General features: G+C 38.0%; 1 protein-coding gene across 2 annotated transcripts in view; it reads left to right on the top strand.

The window, feature by feature from the left end:
- Positions 1-27,843, top strand: part of ESR1 (estrogen receptor 1) — a 379,111-nt gene that overhangs the window by 174,036 nt on the left and 177,232 nt on the right. For both annotated transcript variants that reach the window (XM_028103407.2, XM_088023837.1), the window contains exon 4: positions 4,803-4,919. In XM_028103407.2, the coding sequence (XP_027959208.1) occupies positions 4,803-4,919 (117 nt within the window). The remainder of the gene's footprint in view (positions 1-4,802; positions 4,920-27,843) is intronic.

Raw genomic sequence — 27,843 nt, 5'->3', positions numbered from 1 at the left:
AGGCATTTAGATTTTATCCTTAGAGCTTTGAGGAGCATCAGAATATCAAAGCGGGATAGTGGCATGGTGGTGTATGATTTTAGAAGAGTCACCTGGCAACACAGTGGGGAATGGTTGGCAGGGGAAGGCTGGAGGCAGCGTGGCTTAGTGGGCTGCTGAGATAATCTGGGCTGGAGATGGTTATGAGTTATGGTGGGGATGGTGGGCCCAGGGAAAAATTGATTTTGCTTTGAAAATGAGTTTAAAAATAATTGATTTGATCAGTGTGTGCATGTGTGTGAGGGTTCGAGTGAGGAAGAGGGTAGAGAGTCTTGCGATAATGCCAGGTCTCAGGCTTTGTGGTGTGGTGATAAAAAGGAAGAGACTGATGAGGAAAGATGGCCATCAGTTGTGTTTGGGACACATCCATCTTGAATAGGCTACGAAAAAGTGAAGTCTAAATGGACCGTGCACAGATAGGTATATGGGTGTGAAGTACGGCAAAAGAGATTTGGTCTGAGATGACCGCCAGAATAGGCTGAGGGAAAAGTGTGGCAAGAGGAAAGATACCCAGTGTTAAGTTTCTCTCAGGATACTGCTTGTTTTATTTTTTTTTTCAGTTTTATTGAAGCATAACTGACAAAATTATAAGATATTTAAAGTGTTCCTTGTAATGATTTGCTATACCTATATTTTGTGAAAGGGTTCCCTCCACTGATTTAACACATCCATTACCTCATGTGTTTACTTTTCTGTAGGGAGAATATTTAAGTTCTACTTTCTGAGCAGATTTCAATGATACAAGTGTGATCAACTATAGTCACCACATTATACATCAGGTCCTTAGGCCTTAGTAGTCTCAAGACTCCACATAAGTGACCCCATGCAGTATGTGTCTGGCTTTATTTCACTTAACCTAATGCCCTCCAGATTTATCCATGTTGTCACAAAGGATAGGATTTCTTTTTTAAGGCTGAATAATATTCCACAATATATTTATATAAATATATAAATACCACCTTTTCTTTCTTCATTTATCTGTCAATGGACACTTAGGTTGTTTCCATACCTTGGCGATGATGAATAACGCTGTTATGAACATGGGAGTATAGATATCTCTTTGAGTTAATGATTTTGTTTTCTTTGGCTAAATACCCAGGAGTGGAAACACTGGATCATAGGGTAGCTCTATTTTTAATTTCTTGAGGAGCTGCCATACTGTTTCCCACAGCAGCCACACCAGTTTGCATTCTCGCCAAAGAGTGTGCGAGGGCTTCCTTTTCTCTGAGTCCTCATCTGCTTGTTTCCCATTTGGTCTGTTTTAATATTTCTTTTGAATCTCTGACTATGGGTCATTGCTTATTTTTGTAACTAGCAAGTGTCATCTTTCTCCGGGTTGGTAACAAGGCAAAAACAGCTGCTACTGACAGAGGGTAAAATAGGAAGAAAAGGAAAAACAAAAAGTCGAGCGAAGGAATCCCAGGGACCTGTGGAGAAAAGCTATATGTGAGCCCATCTGCTGGCCCAGGAGCTGTGTGGTTTGGCCTGCAGGTTCCTGCTCCTCATGCTTTCTGCTTAGGTTTCATTCATTTCCTCTTCTCTCCACTCCCAGTTATTCAGACCCATTAGTCCAAAGGCGTTATTTTTATTTTTTGGTGGGCAACAAAATAGTGATTATTTCTCCAAGATGTCACCTGAGCCTCACATCTTGGCTTTGGCCTTTCACACTTCATCTAGGCCTGTGTAAAAGGCATGTTGGGGCTGGTCTTGTCACACGTACATGGAGTTCTTCAGTGTCCCCAGTGAAAACACTATGTTTCATTCATACAGTTGGTGTAAGTTTTTTTTTTTTTTTAATTAGCTCTACTTCAATAGGATAGGACTTTTACAAGCATTGTTTTCACAAGAACAAATAATAAAGTTTCGAGTGAAGTTTCTTCTTAAAGGAACTAACTTTTAATTGCTTCACTTGCTTTCATTACACACCTTTGCTGGGTTGCCTGAGTGGCTCAGTTGGTTAAGTATCTGACTCTTGATCTCAGCTCAGGTCTTGATCTCAGGGTCCTGAGTTTGAGCCCTGCCCAGTGTGGAGCCCACTTGAAGAAAGAAAAAATAGCACACTTTTACAAAATTATTATACTCAAAGAATAAAAACCTACCTTGCCGTTTTCCTTCTCTGATGTCAGTTGAAGACTTATAAATAGTTGTTAATGGTGTTCAGTTAAGGTACTAAACTTATAGGTCATATATCAAATATGTACCTGCTCATTTTTTCTTGTTGCCAATTTATCAATTCTAAATTTTAATGTAGTTGGAGCAGGAGAAAATCCACTTTGTCACCAAAGGCTTGCATTACAAACATGATTCCACTGTGCATCTATTTTCTTTCTTGTTAAGGGATGAATTCAATTGCACAAATCTAGTGTATTTTATTTGTTAAACATGTTAGTTCAGGAATTTCACTTGGTTCTATAAAGATACACATCTATAATGATGGCCAGTGCCAACATAAATCAATTGGCCTCTGATCCAATTCAGTTCTCTTGTCTTCTGGCTTGCAAAATAACTGGTTTTTGAGAGGAAAGTAAATCAAAGTTAATTTTTGGTTCGGATGATTATTGACTGTTTTCTTCTGAGACTTGATATAGACTCAGTTTTTTAGAGTTAAAATAAATCAGCATGTACAGCATAAGCATCATAGGAGACAAAACACTGAAAGTTTCTTTGAGGTGTCACAAATCTCCAAGTCATCTGAGTTTATGACTGTGGCAACTTTTGCTTAAAGTTATCATCTGCCCAGGTAAATTTTGTTTCTGGTTCTATGATTTCCTCAGCTTGTCCCTGTTAATAAGGGCAGTTCTAAACATGAAAATTGTGCCTGGATATTTGAGGCAGTGTGTGGTCTCTTACTAAAGTGGTCAGTTTACAGTTTTGCTTGCTAGTTTGCTGACGGCAAAAAGAATGCACGTGTTAATTTCGTCGGAAGCCTGTTTATATAGTACTTTTTATAACGTATATATAAAGATGGAGAAACAAGTTTTATGAGACCAACATTTCTTGTTAAGGCCCAACTCCACCCTATTCTAATTGAGATTGACCCTTAAGTTGAATAAAGAACAAAGAGTTCTGTAGTGAAAACACTTTGGTACATGTTGCATCTTGCCCTTGGTGAATGGGAAAATAGAGACACAGATGATCTGAATTAGAAGGTGCAATATTTCCTCATTTTTTTTTTTTTGAGTACGGGAAACATTTTAAAATAGTCCACATCGTATCCATGGTCTAAATTCAGGTATAAGAATTTAGAATTATATAAATGGACTTCTTCATAAAAACATGCCTATGTTTATTAATTTGTGGAGTTTAATATACTCCACATTAGAAACCAGACTTCTTTTGAGGGCTAAAGAAATGGAGGTGACCTCTAACTCTTAGAGCAGAAACTTCTTGTGGGCAATTGGCTGTATATACTCAGAACTCAGAGAAGAGGGTTGGACTGGGAGTACAAATCCGCAAGTCATCTGAGTTTATGACTGTGGAAGATGGAGCCACGGAATAAATTCTCTTGTGGGAAAATTTGGAGTCATAAGAAGGGCCTGACACTGAGCCCCGTGCCGCTCTAGCTTAATGTTGGACAGAGGGAATCTGCAAGTAACACTGGGAAGCCACAGCCTGAGGGGTGGAAGGAACACGGGGGGAGTTCTGTATTATGGAAGCCAAGGGAAAAGCATGTTTCAAGAGGAAGGGAGGAATTGTCAGATGCTCTGATAGGTCAAGTATGATGTGGACTGAAAATATCTGTTGAATTCAGCAATAGGAGTCATTTGATAGAAGGATTTAAAGCAGCTTTTGTGGGGCAGCTAAGGTAGAAAACAGGCATGGGTTGAGCTATGCAGGAGAGGTGAGGAAAAAGCAGACCTCAAGTGTGTAGACCTTTCTGAGGAGTTGAACTGAGAAGAAGAGGTGGGAGGTAAGATGAAAGTTTGAGAGTGATGTGAGGTCCCGGGAGAACTTTTTTTTGTGGGAGTTGCACATGATGAACGTGAATGAGAAAGACCATTTGAGCAAGAGAGATGGAGTAAACAAGAGGTAGAAGAAAGATCAATAATAAAGGAACAATAGCAACAACAAATATTTATTGAGTGCTCACCATATCCTGGGCACTGTGGTAAGCCCTTGACAGGTATTCTCACATTTACTTCTTAGAATAGTGCCACATAACAGGCGCCCTTATTTTCTCCAGGTTAGAGAGGGGTGAGACCTAGAGATGTTTACTACCCCACTCAGCGTCCTCCAGCTAGTAAGTGAATAAGGGCTGATCTTTGCTGCCACCCCAGCTCACAGCCCCCCACTTGAATTTAGGTGTTCCAGGCTGCATTTGAATACCTACCTACAGATTTTCTAAATTCTATTTTAAGAAACTTTGAAACTCTCTGTAAGTTCTAACAGTGTTACTCCGACAAGGATTTTTAGCTAGTGGTGTGGGTCAAAGAAAAAAAAAAAAGCCTTATTTGCTGAGAAAATGTGTGAGTGTATATAAAGCCTTGTGCCTCCAAATATAAGCTGTATGAACTGAAGGTGATTTGCCCGAAGAACTCCTGAAGCAGTTGGCAGAGGCAAAAATCAAGTCTAGGAGAGATTTCCCTCCGCAACACCCCCCACCCCCCTTGGAGAAGGGCAGCAAAGGGATGGCATAGGCGGAGGTAGCGGCACAGTCAGGCCAAGTAAGTGATAGGAAAACATCCCCCAGGCGGCTTCCCTGTAGATTCTGCCTGGCTGCGTTTCCTGAAATAATATTAATTCTGTCCTCTTGCTTTTAATAGGACATAATGACTACATGTGTCCAGCTACCAACCAGTGCACAATTGACAAGAACAGGAGGAAAAGCTGTCAGGCCTGTCGGCTCCGCAAGTGCTATGAAGTAGGCATGATGAAAGGCGGTAGGTACCTGCCCTCCAGGGCGCCCGCCCGCGAGGGGCGTCCGTGCCTGGCCCCCCAGTGCTGGCTACTTCGGTCCCAACAACCGGGGCAGTGCAGTGTTTTCCCTTCTAATTCGTTGTTTCCTATTCCTATTCCTATTTTTCTTTGCAACACAAGTATTTTTATAACACGTTTTTAGTTTTAATAGGAAGTGCCCGGAAATGGAGATTCTAACATGCCATTTTGTGTCTTATGTTTTAGATGTAAATACTTATATTTTGTCAGAGGTGTGTGGGAGGTGGTGGTGGAAGGAAAGGAAGACTGCTCAGTGAATTGTTCTGGAAATCTTTTTCAGTGACTGTTTATATTGCTAATCCTAGAAAACGATGTCTGAAGAACAGCTTTCCCTAAATTGAGACTTGTAAATGTGAGAGCTAAATAGCTAATTTATAATCTTCCAATCTCTGAACATCCCTCAGCAAATTTGAATTTCAATCAAAAGGCAGCTTTTTCCATTAGAAGTTGAGTCAACCAGCAGCTCCCGCAACCTCAGCATCTGGCATGGGGCTGGGAGCAGTAGAATGACTGTGGAGCGCTAACAAATCATGAGGCACTCAGGCTTTGTGCCTGTGTGCCTCCATCTTTGTGGCTGCGTGCGTGCGTGCGTGTGTGCGCGCGTGTGCGTGAGTATGTGCATGCGTGTGGTTTTCTGTCCCCTCGCAGGTCCAGTTTTCCAGTTTTCTTTTACGGAAATCCAGTGTCTGGTACTGAGGGTATTACCTGCTCTATAGATGTGGTTGCCAGATTGTTCTTGTCTTCTTGGGGGATCTAGTCTTGAGGAACACAGATGCCAGTCTTGGATCGCCTTCAAAATACTGGGAGAGAACAAATAGAAAATGTGTAATTCAAGTCATGGCGCGTTCAGTGTTTTAGGAGGATAGAAAGGGGACAGAGGGACCTACGATTATGTTATGTTGTCTGCTGACTGAAATAGGGGAAGAGCTTTCTGAAGGAGATGGGGCTTGAACATGAGTTAAGGAGAAGGGAGTTAACGATGAAAAAGAATGGAGATTGTGCAGGTGGAGGGGCAGCTAACCTTTAGCTTGTTAATACTTGGCTGAAACGGGCAGCGGAAGGAAAACCGAGAACCTGATTGGAAGGAGGCGTACAGTCAAAGATTCCTGAGTTCCATGGTCACAGATAAGCCTACCCGGTTGGGATTTTAAATACAGCATTTGGAATAAATTCTATTGATGAACAGATGAAATATTGAATTTACGCATCGTGTGAGCTGTGACTATATGTCTTGGATGTCTGAAAAAGCAGCTTTAATTCAAAGGGTAATTAATTCCAAGAATTTAACAGCCACATTCAGAAAATGACACTTGGAGTCATAAATGGATTAAATATTTAAGGAATTCATCTTTCTTTGTGCTGTTGGAGAATTAGTCGGGCTTAATTAAACTCACAAAAAGCTTCTTAAGGTAACTTGAAAAGTGACAGGAATATAACAGTACATGTAAAAAGTTTAATTTGAACCAGTGGAGTCCAGAGTTTAAGGTGCTTCTTTGATGACTGCAGGTAGATTAAGCCCAGCCTCTTACATTCTGTCTGAAAGCTGAAATAATCAACTCATGAATATGTACCTTGGAGGGTACCCATATATTGACCCCACTTCATAAAAACAATTCTGTTTTTCCTAACTTATATCCAATACAGTCTGGCTGCATAAACATAAATTATGCATACTCATTTTTAAGCTAACAAAAATTTTAATATGCAAAGGCATAATAAGAGTCTTCCCACTGTTTTCAAACACAACTCTAGGTAATTCGACTACACCTAGGCAGTCCGCATGTGCATGCATATACTTGTATGAGTGTATTTATGACTAAAATATGTATCTGTTAGTTTGCTCCTGTATCAGTCTGCTTGGCCTGCCATAACAAAGTCTACAGCCTGGGGGGTTTAAACAACAGAAATCAATTTTCTCACAATTCTGGAGGCTCAAAGTGCAAGATGAAGGTGTTGGAAAATCCAGTTTCTGGTAAGATCTCTCTTTCAGGCTTTTAGGTAGCTGCCTTCTCACTGTGTCCTTTTCTCTGTGGGCGCAGACATAGAGGGAGCATTCTCTGGTGTGTGTCTCTCTTCTTATAAGGATGCTGGTTGTATTGGATTAGGATCCAACCTTTATGACTTCGTTTAACCTTTAATACTTCCATGAAGGCCCTGTCTTCAAATACAGTCACATTGCAGGTTCTGGGGCTTCAACATAGGAATTTTGGTGGGAAATAATTTAGTCTATAACAGCTGCTATATCAAAATACTATAGGTTGGGGGGCTTAAACCACAGAAATTTTCTCACAGTTCCGGAGACTGGGAAGTCCAAGGTCAGAGTGTCAGCAGGTTTGGTCTCCTCTGAGGGTTTTCTCCTTGGCTTACAGATGGTCACCTTCTCACTCTGTGCTCACATGGCCTTTTTTTTCTGTACTCATACATCCTTGGTGTTTTTTCTATTTCTTATGAGGACACAAGTCCTGTTGGATTAGGGCCCCACCTGTATGACCTCATTTGATCCTTATTTGATTTTTACTATCTCTTTAAAGACCCTGTGTCCAAATAAAGTCACATTCTAAGGTACTGGGGTTAGGGCTTCAACACGAATTTTGGGGGGCAAAATTCAGGACATACCAATATCTTATAGAGTTGTCTCAGTGGTTATTCAGTATCTCTCTACATTTAATAAAAGCATGTGTCTTTCTGGCAGTTTACATATGTGTATAAGCTTTATGTCAAGCTTTAAAGTTGTAAAATTATAGGCTGTGCAAACATCTCGTTTTAATTACATGTATAAAGCAGTTGCCATTAAAGCAGTGTGATTTATTGTATTTTCTACAACATGGAATACCACATATAACCTCATGATACCTTGTATAACAACTCCCTAAATCCCACTGAATAAAGACTTAATTTACAATTGGAAGTACAAATACAACTATAAAATTTGAAATTACTTTGTAAAAACAGCTGTGACTAAATAAATCTTTATAACATTTTCTACTGGTTTCATAAGAATCCAGTTTCTTAACCAGGCTTGACAGCAATTAGAATATCGAATCTCTACCTATGACGTAAAATGGTTAGTTTCAGATAAAAGAGAGAGAACCATATACCTACCCCCTATTTTTATAGCAAGGCTGAATCAATTTACTGAGATGTTCTAAAGATCTGAAAGCCTACATGATTTATCTACATGAAGACATTATTTGAATCTGTTTCAATGCCTATATTATCCTGAAAATCCAATATCATTATTAGATTTGGTTCTGAGCCATGTTAGTTCCGTAAGATACAGAATTTTAGAGAACGCATTTCCTCATCATAGTGCATGTTCAGGTCTCTCTGTCTCAGCTGCATTTTCCTCCTCATCCCTTAGCTGGTCCCTCCCCTTCAAACCTTAGAAGGCAGATTCAATGTCTTTTCTTCAGGGAAGCTACAGCTCTTCTCAAGTTACCATAATTATTATTGTTAGATATTCAACAACTCTCCATAAACTCCATGATGGCAGGGAGTCTCTCTGTCCTGTTTACTGAGCTAGGACTAAGTCATAAAGTAAGTATTCAAGACATTTTTTTTGCATGAATTGATGACTTAATTCACTTAAATAGTTATTTGTTTAGAGTCCCTTACACATGAGCTGTTATGAAGCAACATGAATAAGACCCAGTCCCTTCCATCACTGTCCTCATGGTACAAAGAGGACATTTGCATATGAAGTGGCAGAAAAGTCCAGAAGACAAGTTGAGGGTAGGTTGGAAGATGATAATGAAAGACCAGTGGCCAATGGAAGTTCAGAGCTTTAGCCAACCACTCCGGGTTTAGTCCAACCCAGGATATTACTCAGACTATCTGATTTCCAAGGTGTATATATATATTTTTAAGATTTGTTTATTTATTTATTTTAAAGGAGGGGGGGAGGAGCAGATGGAGAGGAAGAGAAATCCTCATCAGACTCCCTGCTGAGCACAGAACCTGACATGGGGCTTGATCCCACGACCCTGAGATCGTGACTTGCACTCAAATCAAAGAGTCAGAGGCTTAACCGACTGAGCCACCCAGGTGCCCCCAGGTTTATATTGTTATCAAAGAATCTGCTATTCTAGTTTGGTTTGGTGGAAAGTGGAAAGACTTCAGAGATGGAATTCCTGGTCCAAATACTGCTCCTCCTCAGACTTGCTGAGCAATCCTGTTATAGTCACTTTTATGGGCTTCATTTTCCTCAGATGTAAAATAAAAATTCTACTTAACAAGTTTGTTACAAAAATTGCAATTCATAACATATAAAAGTACTTCATAAATTTAAAGTACCACCCAAGTGTGAACTATTATGTCTTTTCTTTTCTCTCTCTCTCTCTTTCTTTTTTTTATGTTGGAAGAAAGAGAATGGTAATTTCATCACTTGTACTGGGTATAAATATCTAATTCCTTTGTGGGGAATAAAAACCTGGCTCAGACACATCTTCTTTTTTGTGTTTTTCTTTTTGGTGCCATATACTGGATATGGCTTCATGATAGTGAAATTTGTTGTGCTTTTCATTTTATGATCTCAGATTTACACAAACTTGTTAAAATTCTTTCCTCACAATAGACTCAGAAATGTGTTGGTGGCAAGGTTTTCATTTTTCACATGAGGAAACTGGCACACAGAAATTAATTGATGCAGGAAATTAATGATAGACATGCACTGCTCATCGTGGTTATGCTTTCTTATAATGCATTAAGAAATTTGAAGAGGAGTAGGAGATACAGGCTTTCAGTTATGGAATGAATAAGTCACAGAATAAAAGGCACAGCATAAGGAATAGAGTCAGTGATATGTTAATGTCAATGTATGATGACAGATGGTAGGTATACTTGTGGTGAATGTAGCATAATCTATAAACTTGACAAATCATTATGCTGTACACCTGAAACTAATGTAACATCGTGTGCCAATTATACTCAAAAAAAAGATGAAATTTGAAAGAAATATTGGCTAGTTTTTATTTTGATAACAATGCTACAATTTAATTTTGAGAAATACTCCAAAACAATAAATAAATTAATGTTACAATTTTAAAGTGAAAAGATAAGATACTAATAATATAGATGCGGAGATGTATGTTATGGGTCTAGAATAACTCAGAAACCCAGTGAAGAATCGGAAAGTAAAATATTTCCTTGTTGCCTAAGTTGAATATTTATCATTATGAGTGAGTATAATTCACGGTACTGAAGGGATAACTCCCAATCCAGAAAATTAGTTTTCCCTTAATCCTACATTGCCTATCATTTACCAAAAGTAATCAACTGATTATTATTTTTTTTGTGGTAACAATTTTTTATTTAGAATTTATCTACTATTTCCAAAAAAGGATTTAAAGTAGTTAAGTAACTATTATTATTTTTTTATTATGTTATGTTAATCACCATACATTACATCATTAGTTTTTGATGTAGCGTTCCATGATGCATTGTTTGCGCATAACACCCAGTGCTCCACGCAGAATGTGCCCTCTTTAATACCCATCACCGGGCTAACCCGTCCCCCCACCCCCTCCCCTCTAGAACCCTCAGTTTGTTTCTCAGAATCCATAGTCTCTCATGGTTCGTCTCCCCTTCTGATCCCCCCCCTTTATTCTTCCCCTCCTGCTATCTTCTTCTTCTTCCTTTTTTTTTTTTATTAACATATAATGTATTATTTGTTTCAGAGGTACAGGTCTGTGATTCATCGGTCTTACACAATTCACAGCGCTCACCATAGCAAAAGATTTTATTTATTTATTTATTTATTTACTTATTTATTTATTTATGAGAGAGAGACAGAGACAGAGACAGAGACAGACAGAGAGCATGCGTGGGTGAGCGTACCAGTGGAGCCCGGAGAGGGGCAGAGACTGAGGGAGAGGGACAGGCAGACTGCTCAGAGTGCAGAACCCAATGCAGGCTCCATCCCATGACCCCGAGTTCGACCCTGAGATCCTGACCTGAGTGTAAATCAGGAGTAGGACCCTTAACCCGCTGAGCCACCCAGGCACCCCAGTAATCAACTGATTGTTAATGTTAATGATGGTAGAACCAAATCAATGAATTGAGAATGTAAATGTGAGGTTCTTTCTTGGGATTGTCCAGGAATTCATGTGAGAATTGTAACTGCATGTGAATCTAAGCTTTTTCAGAAGGCAGGGTTAAGGATGCATGTTTAGGATTTGATTTCAGAAAAATGTTAAAAGAAAACCTAGTTGCTCTAGAGCAAAGAGGTTCTGGGTGTTTTAAGCAGCAACCCCATGTATTTATGCTATTAGAATATCATTTTACTAATTCATATTGTGGATATTTAATTTATTAAAAATTTCCCCCATATGATCAATTTTCGTTTGCAGACAAAGAAATACATGGAATCCAGTCCTTGAATCATATATAGGACCTTTTTTTTTCATATATAGGACCTTAAAGATTAATGAATCCAGTGCTTTACAACATTTAAATCCATCATATGCTTCTACCAGCAGTAGCAGATTCTCTATCTATAAGACAGATGAAAGCTGATTTGGCATAACCTTTTTTCACTCAGTTTGGTGTTCCTGAGAAAGCTTATAGGAAACCCAGGGCTCTAAGGGACACAGTTTGCAAACTACTGATCTAATCTAATTCCTTCATCTTCTAGATAAGAAAACTGAGGCTAGAAAGATTATGTGACTCGATCAAAGTCTCAGAACTACTTAGCAGAAGAACTGGGCCTAGAATTCTAGATTCTAGACTCAGAGTTTTTTCTTTTTCCAGCATACCTCCTTACTGAAGTGCTTGCTCCATGCTACCACTCACATTTAACATGAAAAATAATTGACTAAAAATATGGGTGGCATATAACTAAGTTAATGCACACAAACACATGCATATACTCCAGAGAGAAGAAATCCAGAGTAAAAGAAACCACCTTTATTCTATTCTTCCAGACGACATGGTGATACTAAGGCTTCAGTGATGTGTTGTCCTTGCGGAGCTACAGGACTTAGGCTTACCAGGCTCATAGCTAACCTGTGAGCGGCTCTCTATTTCTGCTTCCGCGGTGGTGGCAGCAATGGCAGGAGTAGGGGGTGTGGAATGTGTCAGGACTGACTCTGAATTTAAAGAAAAGAGGAGGTAGGTAATGACAACATTGGGGTCCATTAATTTAGCATGAACGAGAACAGTGAGATGACTAATTAGTCATTCCATCCAAACATTGGTAAAGAATGAAAGAGATGTCCTGATACATCATGCCCTCAGCTGCCTAGCGGGGGTAGAGGCAGATCAGCATCTGTGACTGTTAGTTCAGCTGGGTGAAGCATGATGGCAGGTAGCCCCGTGCTTCCATCCTGGTAAGAACCATGCCACTTTCAGACCTCTTGACATAGACGGAATAACTTTTTTTTACAGCTTTGGCAGAGTATGATGGGGTCAGCTCAATTTGAAGATTGTTATCAAAACTACTTTTGTCAGGGTTACCAATGACCTTCATGTTGCTAAATCCAACAATCAGTTCTCCGTACTTATCTTGACCAATTAGCAGCCTTTGACACAGTAGTTCATTTTCTCCTCCTTAATCTACTTTCTTTATTTGGCTTCCAGGACGATATGCTCTTTTAGTTTTCTTCCAACCCTACTGGTCACTCCTTTTAGGTCTTCTTTGTGTGTTTCTCATCATCTTTACTGACCTCTAAATTTTGGAGTTGCCCAGGGTTTAGTCTAGGGACCTCTTCTGTTTTCTGTCTGTACTCCTTGTTGGTACCTCTAGCCCAAGGGCTTTAAATACCAATTATATGCTTAGATCAGTGACCACATATAATAGGCAGTCAATAAATAGTTGTACCATGCATGAATTACTAGAATGAATGAGTTTGGAAAGTACATCATTATAGCTGTAGAGCTATGTATAGATTGAGAAGAAATTGAGTTTTTTGTTTGTTTTTAATTAAGGGAGACTATCTGCTTGGAACTTAAAACCTGCAGTATAGTAGTTAGCTTTTACTTAGAGTAGTTAGCAGAACCTCATCAATGGCAAACAACAGTAAGCATCTATTACATATCAGGGAGATCACCCAGGAGACTGCTGAGATTAGCTGGGTTCACTCATATGTCTGGAAATCAGCTGGCTCTTTTGGCTCGTGCAGCTGGGATGAATTCAGTTTTGTTTCACATGTTTCTCATCCTCCAGCAGGTTTATGCAGGCATATCCTCATGGTGATGGCAAAGGCACAGAGGAGAACAAGCCCCAAATCACAAGCCCATTTCAAGCCTGTGCTTGCATTATCTGATGATATCCAGTGGGCCCAAACAAGTCAAATAGCTGAGTCCTTAGGCTTTGAAGGGGTGGGGGGGTGGGGGGTATGTCTTCAGAGTTACATGCAAAGGTTGAAAAACTGGGGCCATTTTTGTAATTTATCACAATCAGAAGATGAGCTTTTCAAATTTTGGACTGAAAAATAATTATAGAGTCATAGAATCTCTGATGTGGAGGGGACCGATGAGTTTATTTACTCTTCCTCTTTCAATGTAGGAATCCTGTATGTAGCATTCCTGATATCTTGTGTTGGAGTGCTGAAAACAGACGTGCATTTTGTTTTCATGCCTCTCTTAGATATATGATGAAGGGACACAGTGAGTTAGAAAAACCCAGAAATAGATGTGAGCCAGTATTCCTGGAAAGATATGGGCTAGTTTAAGATATGCTAGATTTCACTAATTTATTCAGATGTGGGTTTAGTGTATACCTGTGTATGTTACAATTGCTTATGAATGCAAATTAAAAAGGAATTAAATATAAGGCTATTTAATATTTCAGTAGAAGTTTCCTGCATATATAAAATTAACCAAAGAACACTGACAATCATACTTTTATTTTTAAGTTATAGCTAGAATACCATTTTAATTTTTTTTATACGGAAATAATTTTATTGCTTTTTCAGAGGTCAGTTTAGTTCTTAAAGGATGGAAAGAGGGATCTTCGTTTACTTTTCTAAGAATGACCTGGCAAGTTAGAAGGAATGCTGACAGTTTCTTAAGGCTAGGCAAAAATTTCAGGACGGATCTCTCTTGCCCCTGTGGTTTGCTTTCGCAAAAGTAAATTGGCCTTGAAATGATGTAAAGATCCTTTCTGTGGCTAGAACTTATAAAATGTAGAATTGTGGGGACAGTAATTGTATGAATGAATTGCTGCTTTCCAACTCTGTAAACCTAAGACCACATGAATTTTCATATGTTTACTTTGAGTTTCAATGATTGTGGTGAGGATAATGAAGGGTGTTTAGAGCTGAAAAGAACTTAAAGATCACCTAGCCCACCTCTTTGTTTTTCAGCTTATTGTTCTCCTCCAAGTCACACAGCTAGTTAACGGCTCAGACAGGAGGTCAAGACTCTTTGGACCCCTCCTTCAATATTCTTTCCGTTGTACTGCACTGCCTTGCTGACCTGTAGTGATTTAGATCATCATGAGAGACAGACATGTGCATAAGTACAATGATATTAATATCACATAGACCGCAACTGTGGACACAAAATACTACTCTTCTTCCACAAGAACATTAATCAATGAATGCATTTGGCACAGCTGACGTACCAAAATAAATTTATATGGTGATGGTTTTTTTTTTAAAGAGTTACTTAATATTTAATTACTTAATATTGCTTAATATTTACTATGATTTAAAAAGGACATTTACTCCTTCAGGCCACAGGTTTTCACTATTTTCCAGTAACAGTTTCAATATTTGTTGTAAAGCCTCTTTGTTTTTTTTAAATGTTTAGACTATTCTGGTATAAAAGAAGGCAGCTCTGCTAGGTAGAAGGAGGCCTGGCTTAGGATCGAGTGTATGAACTGGCTCTTCTGAGGACTCTTGGACAGATCACCTCATTTTTCTGAACTCTGTTTTTAGTTCTGAAAAATATGGGCTTAGGGCTCAGTGATCTCTAAAGTATCTTTCAAGTCTTAAATTTTATGTTGCATGATCTAAGTTCAGTTTAGTAGTGGAAAGTTCAGAATCTAAAGCTGAAGGTAAGTGTTTCTACCTTTCTGGATATGAGGAACAACTTCGGCGGCCATCATATTCATATTTCATGCTGAATTTGCAAAGCAACTAGCAACTGGAAAAACCTGTTGGCATGGAGAAAGCTATTCTCTTCAGTAATGAGCATGGAAAGAGAATCTCTTCTTAGTGGGGGGGGGGTGTCACACAGAAATGAGTGTGATGCTGCCATCATGGTGGCCGAGCTGTAAAAAAGGTGGCTATGACATCACTTATATATCATCACAATTATTCAGCCACACAAGTGAAAGAATTCAAGAGCAAAGTTTGTTGAGAGAGGACTTTATTAAAACTAAGCTCTTTCTGCTACTAGAGATGTAATGGTTATACCTAAGACTTGAGTCCCAAGAACTGGTGAAAGTTTCTAGTTTTTGCCTTGTGGAACAGACAAAGGAGGAGGCTAGATAGTAACTTTTGTGAAGTTCCCGATTAAGTATCACACGAGCTTGTCTGGTGATGTTCGCTAGCAAACATATCCAGGAAGTGGAAGCCATAACACACTCTCACTCAGACTTCTGGGAAATATATGCCAGCCCTAAGAGAGATCCTAAGGTAAAGTGTAGAGTCATGTATAAAGAAATGTCTGGTTACACCTTGAGGCAACATGTGGTTTAGTTTAAACTTGACTGAGCAAATAAAAGTTAGTGAGAGGCACACAGAATTATACTTAGGTGTTTATATGTTTAGAAGCTTACTTTAAAAGACTGGCTATTATTGCATTTATTTTGTAATAACTTTTTGGCAGTTTTATTTAGCAAATTTTACACATAACAAATGCCAGGCCAAGTCCAAACTCCTTAGCCTAAATCATTTCCAGATAACCTTAATGAGCATTTACTATGTGAAGGTCTTGGAGGCATAAGGGTAGAAGGTGGTTACTGATCACAGAGTCCAGGCAAACTAATGGTGGAAGGAAACCGTTCACATAAAAAGGTGGTGAAACCCCTTCATTCCGTCAAGAGACCTGGGATTGGAGTTGGCCCCAACATTCCTGCCTTCCTCCGTCCACCATTTCTGACCCTAGTGATATTAGTGCTCTCAGGGATCAAGCAAGCTCAGGTGTGTTGTCTGGCCCATTGTACTTACTTTCAACTTCTGGCTCATGTTCTTGGGGATCTGTCTTACTGCCAAGTTAAGTCCTGCTCATCCTTGACTTATTTATTTTTCTTTGTGGGTTCTAGTCTCATAGAAAACATACTTGTGTAAAAATACCAACTACTCCATCAGGCTATTCTGAGAATCAAATGGATGAATTATATATTTCGGCAATTATGAATTGGCGTACAAATGTTGGGTATCATTATTCATATATGGTGTAGCATTTTGGCCTGTCACTTTTGGAATCAGGCCACCTGGATTCAGATTTTAGCTTTAGTCTAGGGATATGTGACCTTGAATAAGATATTTAACCTCTCCAAACCCCAGTTCCTTCATTTATCAAATGAAGAATAATAATAATAATGGTAATGATAATAATAATAATAATAATAATTATTCCTACCTAATAAGGTGGTACAGGAATTAGGTATAACTTGTAGTATTGTATTTGGCTTTTAGTGAGCCCTCCATAAAGTTGGTTGCAGTAGGTAATAAAGAGCACACAATTTTTGCCTTATGTACTTAATCTAATCTCCAAATAAAATGCTATTCCACTATACTGTCATCATCATCACAGTTAATCAAGAATTATTAAGTAATTACTTATTACGTATTTAGTTCGATGTAGATAATCTGTGATATGTAAGATGTAGTGTCTAGCCCCAATGAACCTACGATTTCACCTCCTGCCTGCCCTGGCGTTCAGATTTCTCTGCCCATTGAATCACACTTATTTTTTCATGCTGCTTTGCTACTTTCCTCAGAAACTTTTGGCCACGGCAACCAGGTCTGCCCATTGACTACAAAACATACCTTGTCCCTTTATGCCTCCTTTCAATCTGAAGTTAGTTATAAATACTTTATTAATTAGTAACAAATTTTCCTGTTTACTAAAGCTCCTCTCTGTAACTCATTTAGGACTCCCTGGAAATCATCACCTTTTTTCCCTGAGTACCTCAGAATATTCTTTCTCTGTGTGAATCAGAAGGTCAGGTGAGCTGCTGGTAGATAACCTGTGTTAATCCAGGTACTGAGCTTTTTGAATCCCACCAGCTTGAGGACGAGTGAGACACATTGGTGTCAAGTCAATTCCAGTTGCCAGAGAGCAGTTTCTACCATCTTGGCTCTGACTTCTGCTTGAATTCTGCCCCCTGGATTTTAACCTATACTTCAACATCTGTCCTCTGCCTCACCTTCATTTCTAACCTTTGACATAACCCCCTCTACACAGAAGCCTGGATTTTTGACTTCTAGGTTATTTATCTGACTGCTTACTCTCTCTTTGATAGAGTCAACCATGTACAGACTCTGCTGTCACTTAACCAACAGAGATGCCAACTATTGAGCTCTGTCCTCAACACTGTCCCCACGTCTCATCCCCAGGCTGGCCTCTCGAGTGCCAGTTATTTCCTGGACCTCTGTGCTGTTCCACCAGCACCCAGCCAACTGCCTGGGAGTGCATATATAATATCTTTATTTATTGAACACTGAGTTGAATGGGGTATAAGATTCACCTTCTGTGTGCCAGATAGTTGAGCCAAGCTAACAAGTTAGTATATTGTATTTTAAAAGTATGTCTATCTCCTATCTCTCCCATTAGATTTTTAATTTCTATAGGGATGGTCACATGCTTGTTTTAGTCACAGCATAGTACTATTTTTGTATATACCTGTTATTGATGGTGAGATGAATGAAAACAGAAAAAGGAGAAGCGGTGGTTTATTTATTTATTTTCTAGAGAGGGAGAGAGCGAGAGGAGGCCAGGAAGGGGCATGGGGAGAGGAGAGAGAGAAAATCTTAAACAGGCTCCACACCCAGCATGGAGCTCTGACACAGGGCTCTATCTCACGACCCTGAGATCATGACATGAACTGAAACCAAGAGTCAGATGCTTAACCAATTGAGTCACACAGGTGCCTCAAGAGGTGGTTTATCTTAATGTTTAGTTAAACAATTCCCTTGGCATTAGTCTACTACTCAGATCATATAGGCATGACTAAAGTAATACCACTACTATAATTAATCTCACGCTCTTTCTCCCCACTTTTTACATATGCATGGACTTATGGAAAATTTATAATGCAGTTTTAAACATGAAAAGTACTAACACTAAGTACTACAACTATCATAACAAATAAATAAAACTATGCATTTAGTAAAAAAAAAGCTCATTTTAAGGGAGGAAAAAATTCCATTCCCCAAATTTTTAAGTTAAAAATAAAATTTCCATATTATTGAGTTATTTTAATAATATTCAATATCACAGATAAGATGAACTGTTTTGTTGGTAGATATTTGTTTTGAGAAGTTCTAGGTAGAGCATCTTTATTGTTGAATGTCAACTTCCATTTTTTTCACTTTAGCTTGATTTTTATGTTGATTATATTATTTTGTGAAGGATTCAAAAATATGCCTTTCATACTATAGAATGGGGATTTCCTATAAAGTATTAGATGTAGTGAGGCAGTTCCTATCACGAATTTTCCAGACATCCTTTCTTGCAAGCAGATATTAGCTCTATTTTTTTAATGTATTCACGTACATCCTGATTCTCTCTCCCTCTCTCAATATGGTTTTAATTCATTACATGAAAAATTTTTTTTAAATAGTTTTAAGAATTTTTAATCGTAACTGATTTTGGAATAACTTACCCTGTTTGCTCCAGTGCTTTAGTTCACCATCTACTCAGTTGAATCCTTCCCCAAATTAAATGTTGTACATATGGAATTGATTCTCTTCACATGGATGTATTGTTTACCCCCAAGGAGATGTAGCTTTCTGGCTTGTAGTAGTACTAATGGGTCAGAATAGTGCCCATCCATACCTGTCATATATTCATGAGGAATCGTCTGATAGAAGGCAAACTAAACAAAACAGACAGCAGAACAAACCCTAGCAAGATAAATTTAAAAAAATCCTGAGAGTATTTAAAAAATAAAGTACTCTAACAAAGGATTCAGGTCCAATGCAAGAATACTGAAACAGAAAAAAGCAGAGCCAGCTGTGGGAAAGCCAGCCAGGGCACAGCCGTGGGACAGCATCTGGAGGGGCTGTGGATGAACTGGTGTTACTTTAAAAAGACAGAAAGGAAAAGGAGAGGTAAGGACTGACAAGGAAGGTGGTAGAATACTGAGGTTTGATGCTCCGAATGTGCTCAGTATGCTAAAGGCAGTAAGAACAGAGGAGGAGATGAAATGCAAGTGAGGTGTACATCACTTAGTCACGCAAAGAGCTGATGATGATTCAGGTAGAGCAGGTGGACCTCACAGTAGGGAAAAAATAGGTTTGAACTCCAACTAATCAGGTGATAATAGGAAAATAAACGGAGGCATATCAAATAAAGGCAATATTCCTGTAGTTAAGGACCTAGATTTGGGGCATAATCCTCAAAAAACAGACTAGACTAGTAGAACCTGCTTTTCCATTAAAAAAAAAAAAGAGAGAGAAACTTTTGTGTTAAAAGTAACATGTTAAACTGTCCCAAGAGCTTACTTCTCCATATTTGGGGCATCTAAGGATTTGGGGAAAAAATACAGAAATTAAGAAAGATTCCTGAGCATCACGAGCATAGCCTATAGGCAGGCTAACTTTTCTATTTGAAAGCAGGAAGATAGTAGCTCAAGATTTATACTTTCAGTAAAAGTAAAGTAAACTTTACTTCAGTAAAGTAAAAATTAATGACTTTCAACTTTTAGTGAAAATCTAAATCAGGCTTCGCTCTTGGATCCCACACCCACATCTGAAAAAGATGAAAAGATGATGGAAGACAGATGTGAGACATTAAAGGGTGATGGATTAACACATTAACAAAAGGTTGATGTTAGAAGGTAGAATGAATGATTGTTAGATACCATCTTTAAAAAATTGTAAGAGCTTGAGAACTATGAGATATTTTAAAAACTTTTTCCACAGGTGGCAAAACAGGTAGAGAAGGACAAACCCAAACAATGAACTCAATGACAGAGTTTTCTTCGTCAAGTGAGGAAATTAGAAGCACATTTTTTTTTTTTAAACAGATGACTGTTTTTAAGAAACTGTATTAGTTAAGATTAATTTTGATTTAGGAAAGAAACTGTTTAAAATCTTGAGAGGGAAATAAAAATAATTGTCATTAAAAATCAATAGAAAGTTAATTTTATCTAGGACTCATAAAACATTTTTAAAATTAAATGAAACTGGACTAGACAGTGCTTAAAAAATAACAAGCCAGATTAAAAAAAAAAATCCCTTAAAGAGACACCTATCACAGCTCTGAATTTTTATGTCCAAATACTATAGCAACATGATGCCAGCAAGAAGAATGTACGAGCAACTTCGGGTTGTCTTTTCTTATTGACTTTTCAGAGCTCTTTGTATATTCTGAATTCTAATTTTTTATTTATTTTGTGTATTGCAAATGTGTTAATATAGTATGTAGCTTGTCTTTGATTTGTTTATGGTATCATCTATTTCATAGAAAACTTTAATTTTTAAAGTATGAAATTTATCATACTCCTTTTTTCAGCTTGTGCTTTGAATTCTGTTTGATAAATCCCTCCCTCTTTGAACACTATAAAGTTATTTATCTATTATCTATCTAAAATCTGTTTTAAAAGTATTAAAGTATTTTTTTCACGTTTTGTTACTTATTCCAGCTGAAAGAGATTTTTGTTTATGATAGGAGGTAGGGATAAAATTTTATTTTTTTCCATCTGGATAACAAAATTGTCTCAGAGCTATTAATTAAATAATACATCCTTTTCTCATTGATCTATAAAGGTACCTCCATTATCTGTGAAGTTCCCCTATATGAGAATCTGATTCTGGGCTCTCTTTGCTATTTTTTCCCCTTTATTTGTTTATGCCTTCACTAAGCCCGGTTTCAATTTCAATAACTTTGTAATTACTTTGACTTTATAATCCTTCTTGTAAAGGACTTTGTTCTTCTTCAAAATTGTTTTGGCTATTTATGGCTATTTTTACTTCCAACGGAATTTTCAAATCAACTTTTAATGAAGTTTCATTGAATTTATAAATTAATTTAAGGAGGATTGACATCTTTGTGATAGTATGTCTTCCCACCCATTGACATTTTAAAACTCTCCATTTATTTTAGGTCTTTTTAAATTACTTTCAATAATATTGTAAAATTTCCTCCAAAAGGCCTTCTGTATTTTAAAAAATTACTCCTAGCTATCTCATTTTACTGATAGTTTTAAGACATATCTTTTAAAAATTACATTATCTTATTCTTTCAGATATGTCACGTATTTATTAAAAAACTATAAATTCAGGATTATCCTGCCTATTTGTTTATCATATTCCTATCCTATTCAGTATTCTTCAAAACAGGATTTTTTAGGGTGGCTGCACTAACATTCCAGTATAGACATACCATAATTAATTTAACTATTTTTTCAATTATTGGTATTTATATTGTTTCTCACTTTCACGATTTTCATTCCAATTTTAGTGTATGTGATGCTGAAGCAAACACCTAACCCTCATAATTTTCTTTTCTTTTCTTTTATTTGAGCCCAACACGGGGCTCGAACTCATGACCTTGAGATCGAGACCTGAGCTGAGATCAAGAGTTGGCTGCTTAACAGACTGAGCCACCAGGCACCCCATCTTTCATGATTTTAAACAAGACTATGAACAGCTTTCTTGCTAAGTCTTGGCACACAGCAATAATTATTTATTTAGGATTCATTCCTAGAACTTGAATTTCTGAATCAAAATGTATACACGTTTGCTATATGTTGTGAAAAAATCAATCTAATGGTGGTTTGTTGAGAAATCATAATATATAATAGAACATACTGCAAACATTACAAATTATGATATATAGAAATGTACTTATTGACATGGAATATATCGTGAAGGAAGCGGATTATGAATAGAACTTAAGCATTTTAATTTGTATAGGTTTGTATTGAGCAATAAGGAAGGGAGTGAATAAATGAATGAGTAAATGATTCTGGAAGGAGAGACAACAAAGGTGTAGCAGCAGTTAGTCCTGGGTAAGGGAATTATGTATGATTTTTATTTTCTACTTATAAAATTCTCTATATTTTCCATCTTCAACAATATGCATGAAGTATTTATGAATAAAATTATAAAAAAACAACTTTGATATTCTTATATAGATTTAGTGGGATGACATCTCTCCATTTTTTTCATTTTTAGGAAACTCTATTCCTGGCAGTTCTTTTTCTTTTTATGTTTCTTCCTGTCTTTTGGGAGTGAGTTTGTCCAGCTGTCTTACTATAATACATCTGTACATTGTTATTATTGTATTTAGCTGATAAATTTCACAACTGTAATTATTTTATTCCTCATTTGGTACTTAACTATATTTTAGCTGAGTTCAGAAATATCTTTGCATGAGTTCATCCAACTCATCATCATGATGTTGAAATATCAATAGCAAATCTCTGGTGTTTGGGGTATTCGTAGGTTTCTTGGTCCCATTTGTGTCTTTGATGATAGGTGGCAGCCATTATCACAAATGGCAAGAATACACAAAAGCCACTCACTGTGTACCCTTCCCCCTCCTTGCTTAAAACTGAAGCAGGAATGACTAGTATAATTCACTTAGGAGATACTTCATGAAACTGTGGAAAAATTAATTAACTTTTCCATCCTTTATCAGCATGTTTTCAATCCCTCTTGAAGGTAAGTGAGCCAACACTAAATAAGGAACAAAGAGATTTCATGAACAATGAAAGCTTTCCAAACAATAGAGAAAAAAAATTGTTTCGAAACAGTGACTTATGCCCCATCCTTTTATTTGAATGTGTTTTCTTAAGGCAACGACTGGCAAAGAGTTGAATGATTTTAGGTTTAAAGTAATTTTTTCTCAGCAAGACGCCCCACTGTCATCAGGTCTCTTTTCAGAGCGATTTTGTAACTGATATATGGTAGCTCATTCTGATTGCTTGCTCCACATCCACTCAGAGTACACACTGTTCCAAAAAATCACAAAGTTGAAATATTTTTATTTGGGGAACTTCTGCAATCAAGGTAATTCACCTTATCTTCCGAGAATAAAATGGAAAAAGGCAACCCAATCTCTGTGACCTTAAACTTCTGTGGAAACTTAGAGGCAGGTTAGCTTAGCTGGTGAGAGCTTGGTGCTAATGACACCAAGGTCGTGGGTTCTATTCCATGACAGGGCATTGAGACTCAAAGGGAAAGCCTCATCACATTGGCGCAAACTCCCTGGGACATCTGCTAGCCATTCACAGTGAGGCAAAGGACTGTGGGTTTTTTAGGGAATTATGTCATAACTTGGGGATTCTCCAACTTGAAGCCATTTGTGGGCCCCAGGAAGAGGGCCAACTGAGGCTGGGTGAGAGGCCCTACTGTATCCTAAGCCAGAGCACAATGGAAGATGAGAAAAGTTAAACGAGCTCCAGGAAGTCCGTGTCAGTCCAAGGCACTGCATTCAATGGGTGTAGCAAAGAAGACCCGGTTTAGCCACTAGGAAGGTTTGTAGATGGAGTCACTGTGTAAACCAGTGTCAGGATATCTGTTGATAGGGGTTAAGACACCCACCATCAGTCAAGGGCTCTGGGAATGGAGTCTATTTCTGGAAGGCATGTGGGCAAGTGCCATAAACAGTTCTCTACCTACTACCGGGTTCAGGGCTGAAAAGGTTGGGCAGAAGCAGGACCTCTGGAATTTGGCCAGTTGAGCTGTTCAGGAGTGGTGTAGGTGCAAAGTGGGGGGGTTTGGTGAACTACACAGCTATTTGCCTAGGCCATGGGTGTGGATGCAGAACTTATGCTATGCCGTGTCTGGGAGCATGATTTAATTACAAGCTTCACCAGACAGACAAGGAGGAATGCTGACATACCATCTTTCTCTGCATTGGCTGGCTTGGGGACAGGGAGGGGATGAACTGTAGGCAGGGGCCACAAACAAATCCAGCTGTAAGGTGCTATGAATATGGAGACAGAGGATAAAAGAGGGGGTGGAAAAGGTGTGAACAGTTCTCATTGTTGCAAAAACTAGGTGGGGAGGACGTTCTGTTGGCAGCAACATCTTTTTCATCTCTTGACAGTTCTAGAAGGATACGCTACATATCTAGTGTAGCACAGTTTAATAGAATTTCTGCTAAGATGGAAATGTTCTGTTCTGTCCAATTCATTGGAAGTAGGTTTTTTTTCATTGTGGTAAAATATACATGACAGAGTTCACAATTTCAACCATTTTTAAGTGTACAGTTCTGTGGTATTAAGCACATTTGCATTGTTGTGCAACCTTCAGTTGAATTAGATTTTTAAAGTAATTTTAATGATGACCAACCTCAGTCTCAGAGAGTTTGAGTAATTTGAATATGCATTGGTGGTTGAGTGAAGATTTGAGCTCCGTGTTTGTCCAACTACAAATTCCATACTTTTTGCTATAGCATGTATTGCCTTTACCAGAAGTAACTTCCATCCTTATTGGATTATTTATTTTTATATTGAAGTAGAGTTGACATATAATATTATATTTGTTTCAGGTTGTACAACATAGTGATTTAACAATTATATGCATTACTCAGTGCTCACCATGAGAAATGTAGTTACTGTCCATCACCATACAAAGTTATTACAATGTTAGTGACTATATTCCCCATGCTATACTTTTTATCCCTGTGATTTATTTATTTTATAATTGGAACTTTGTACCTCTTAATCACCTTTACCCATTTTTGTATCCATTAGCCACATGTGGCTATTGAGCACATAACATGTTCCCAGTTTGAGGAATTTTTTAATTCAACTTAAATTAAATTTAAATTTAAACAGCAACATGTGACTAGTGCCTACTGGATTGGACAGAGCAGACCTAGATGCTAGAATAAGTGGTAGCAGCAAATCCTATATAGAGAATAATAAATTAATAATTACAAAAGAAGAACAGGGCAAAACCCAAATGGATCTTTCTTGTTGGCCTTGGTCATACTCCCACTCTCAAATAGGTGGCATTCATTTTTTTAACTTACACAATGTAAACTCTGTAGTGATGAAAGTTCATCTTGATATTGAGATTCAGCATAGTCAGAGAGCACTGGATTCCTCTTCTGGACCTGTACTGTGCCACAGATTGTCCGTCTGTAAAATGGTAATTAAAATCTGATTGGTATTTGTCACAAGCAGTAGTTAATGGGTCAGTTTCTAAATATTCCTTCCTGTCAAATCGTTTAGTAGTTGTTTCAGAAGCACGTAACACAATCTATTCAAGTGTAGGAAGAAAAGAATATAATTTCTTACTTTTTTTGTCTCATTAAGAATATTGTATTTCAGCTTGTTTCTGTTATATTCACATCACATATTAATACATTAGCACTTTAATGTAATTAAATATAAACATGTATTGGGAGCGCTTGCTCAAGTATTTTTTCCTAATAGAGATGTACAATCAGGAAAGATAGAGATGTCAGGTCGGTAGTGTATCCTACAGAAAAGGCTGTCCCTGGGCTAATGTGATTAAATGTTTATCCTAATCTCAGATATTTTGATAACATAATTATGGAAAATACGGGTTTTTTTTTTTTTACGTCTTTTCCTTACAGTATATTCAATAACTATATCAGCTGGTTCAATTGTTGTAAGTTTCATAATTGTGTTTTGCGCTCAGCGAGTTTTCCTGTTTCTTCCCATACCTGTATCTTACCTACATTTCATTTTCCTATATCTTTATAGTTCCATCTGACTATCTCTGAAAATCGGGCAGGAGCTTTAAAACTCGGCAGTCTCACTTTGTAACCCGCTCTGACTCTGGAAAGGGCTGCCTCGCCACTCACAGTTGCCTCCACAGTAATGTAAAATGAATGAAGTTCTGGAAACTCTAGTCTTGAGAGCATCCTCCTTACTTAGGTTCATGTATTGTTCTGATTTAGAGATGGCAATCCTGCTTCCCTTGCCCCTCTCCAAATCAATTAGGTTAGACCCTGAGGGAGGGTCCCAGAATGGTTTTCAAAATTCCCCAGATGATTCTATTTTTTTAAAAAAAAGATTTATTTTTTTATTTGGGGGAGGGAGAGGAAAAGAATGCACTTGGAGGGGAGGGGCAGAGGGAGAGACTCTCAAGCCGACTCCCTGCTGAGCAGGAGCCCAGCCCGCAGGGCTTTATCTCAGATCCATGAAATCATGACCTGAGCTGAAATCAGGAGTCAGATGCTTAGCCGGCTGAACCACCCAGGCCCATAGAGAATTCCCCGGAGACCCCAGTGTGCATCTGGAGTTCCGCCCCACTGAGATGGTTGCTGTTTGTTTTCTCTGAGGACTGTTAAGCATCATCAGATATTATTTCACTGTTACATATTGGTCCACTGCATGGCCCAATTGGTGGCCACTAGTGCTTTGTGGCCATTTAAACTTAAATCAATTAAAATCAAATGATATCATAAATGCAACTCAGTTGCATGAGCCTCATTCAAATGCTCAGTAGCCGCAAGCGGCTAGTGGCTGGTTACTTTATTGCACAGCCCAGCTATATATAGAACATTTCCATCACCACAGAGAATTCCATTGAGCTGTGCTAAGGGTCGGGAAACATCAGATTGGAGAAATGTAGGAGGGAGGGTCCACTGTAACAGAAACCCGAAGTGTTCTGTGTGGTTGGTAGATGCTGTATCTTCCGTTACATGTGGAATTTCGTTTATGAATCCCTTGATTTTTAAATTCAGTGGAAATGAATTTTGGTTAATTTAAGTGAAAGACTGATTTACTTTGATATGACTTGCTTAGCCTACCTTGCTCCCTTGTTAAGAGTATCTGTGGCTGCAGTTTACTCAGTCCTGACTTGTTTTTTGGTTATGTGTGCCATTTAAATGCAATTGAATCATAGAGGTTTGCCCTTCCGAAATCTATATTGTTTTATGGAAGAGGTGAACAGCTGGTGAAAAATAGTCCCAAGGTTTCTAATCCCACCAAAGGAAAATATGGTGTCAGGCATCGCCTTGCACCATGACATTTGTGAAATCCAGGCTGGGACAGAGCTCATGCTCTAATAATACGTCAGTGGAAACATCCTCGTTTTCCAAAAACAGGAACATTAGGGGTGAGATAATATCGAGGTTAATGTCATTTTCACTTATTAAAAAGTTAAAAGCTGAAAGTAGCCATTTTACCAGCTGAGGATTTACATACTGACTTTTGGTATGTCAGTTCAAAAATCACTTTCTCAAATAACTTGAAATTTCATTCATTGCATGATGACTCCACTCACACAACCGCACGGATTTTCAGCTGTACCTGGTATTTCCCTTCGTATGCCTGCCTCCTATTTCTGACACTTTTATTAAGTCCCTCCCTGGCACGTAAACAGAACACATCAGTCCATTAATGGAACTCATTATGCTCGTTTGTCTCCGCCAAGAACTATTGAAAATGATCACAGTTGACTATGTAATTATAATTAAGCTTTTGTAGATGTACACACTTCATTTTTAACAAGTTCATTCTGTTAAGTTTCACCCTGTTTCAAATAATGACATTCACTGGTACAAAGAAGAAATATTCAAATGACAGCTTAACTAATATCTGTGGCAGATAAGCTAGTTATTGTGTTCAATAATTTTAATCGTTAGCTCATATTATCCAGATAGTAACTCTAGGAAGTTTATTCTATTAGAATACCTATGAAGATTAAGTAGAACAGCTTATTCTGATAGGACCTGATAACCAATGTGACTTTTTTCCCCCCTCTTCGGTTCATATATCATCAGATTTAATTTTGTTCTCCCAAAGAAGGCTGTCTTTCCCAA

The sequence above is a fragment of the Eumetopias jubatus genome, unplaced genomic scaffold (genome assembly GCF_037043125.1).
Source record: "Eumetopias jubatus isolate StellerSeaLion01/CBP00866 unplaced genomic scaffold, mEumJub1_p1.0 scaffold_6, whole genome shotgun sequence".
Lineage (NCBI taxonomy): Eukaryota > Metazoa > Chordata > Mammalia > Carnivora > Otariidae > Eumetopias > Eumetopias jubatus.
The sequence above is the reverse complement of the archived record's forward strand: the minus strand, read 5'-3'. Positions and strand labels throughout refer to the sequence as shown.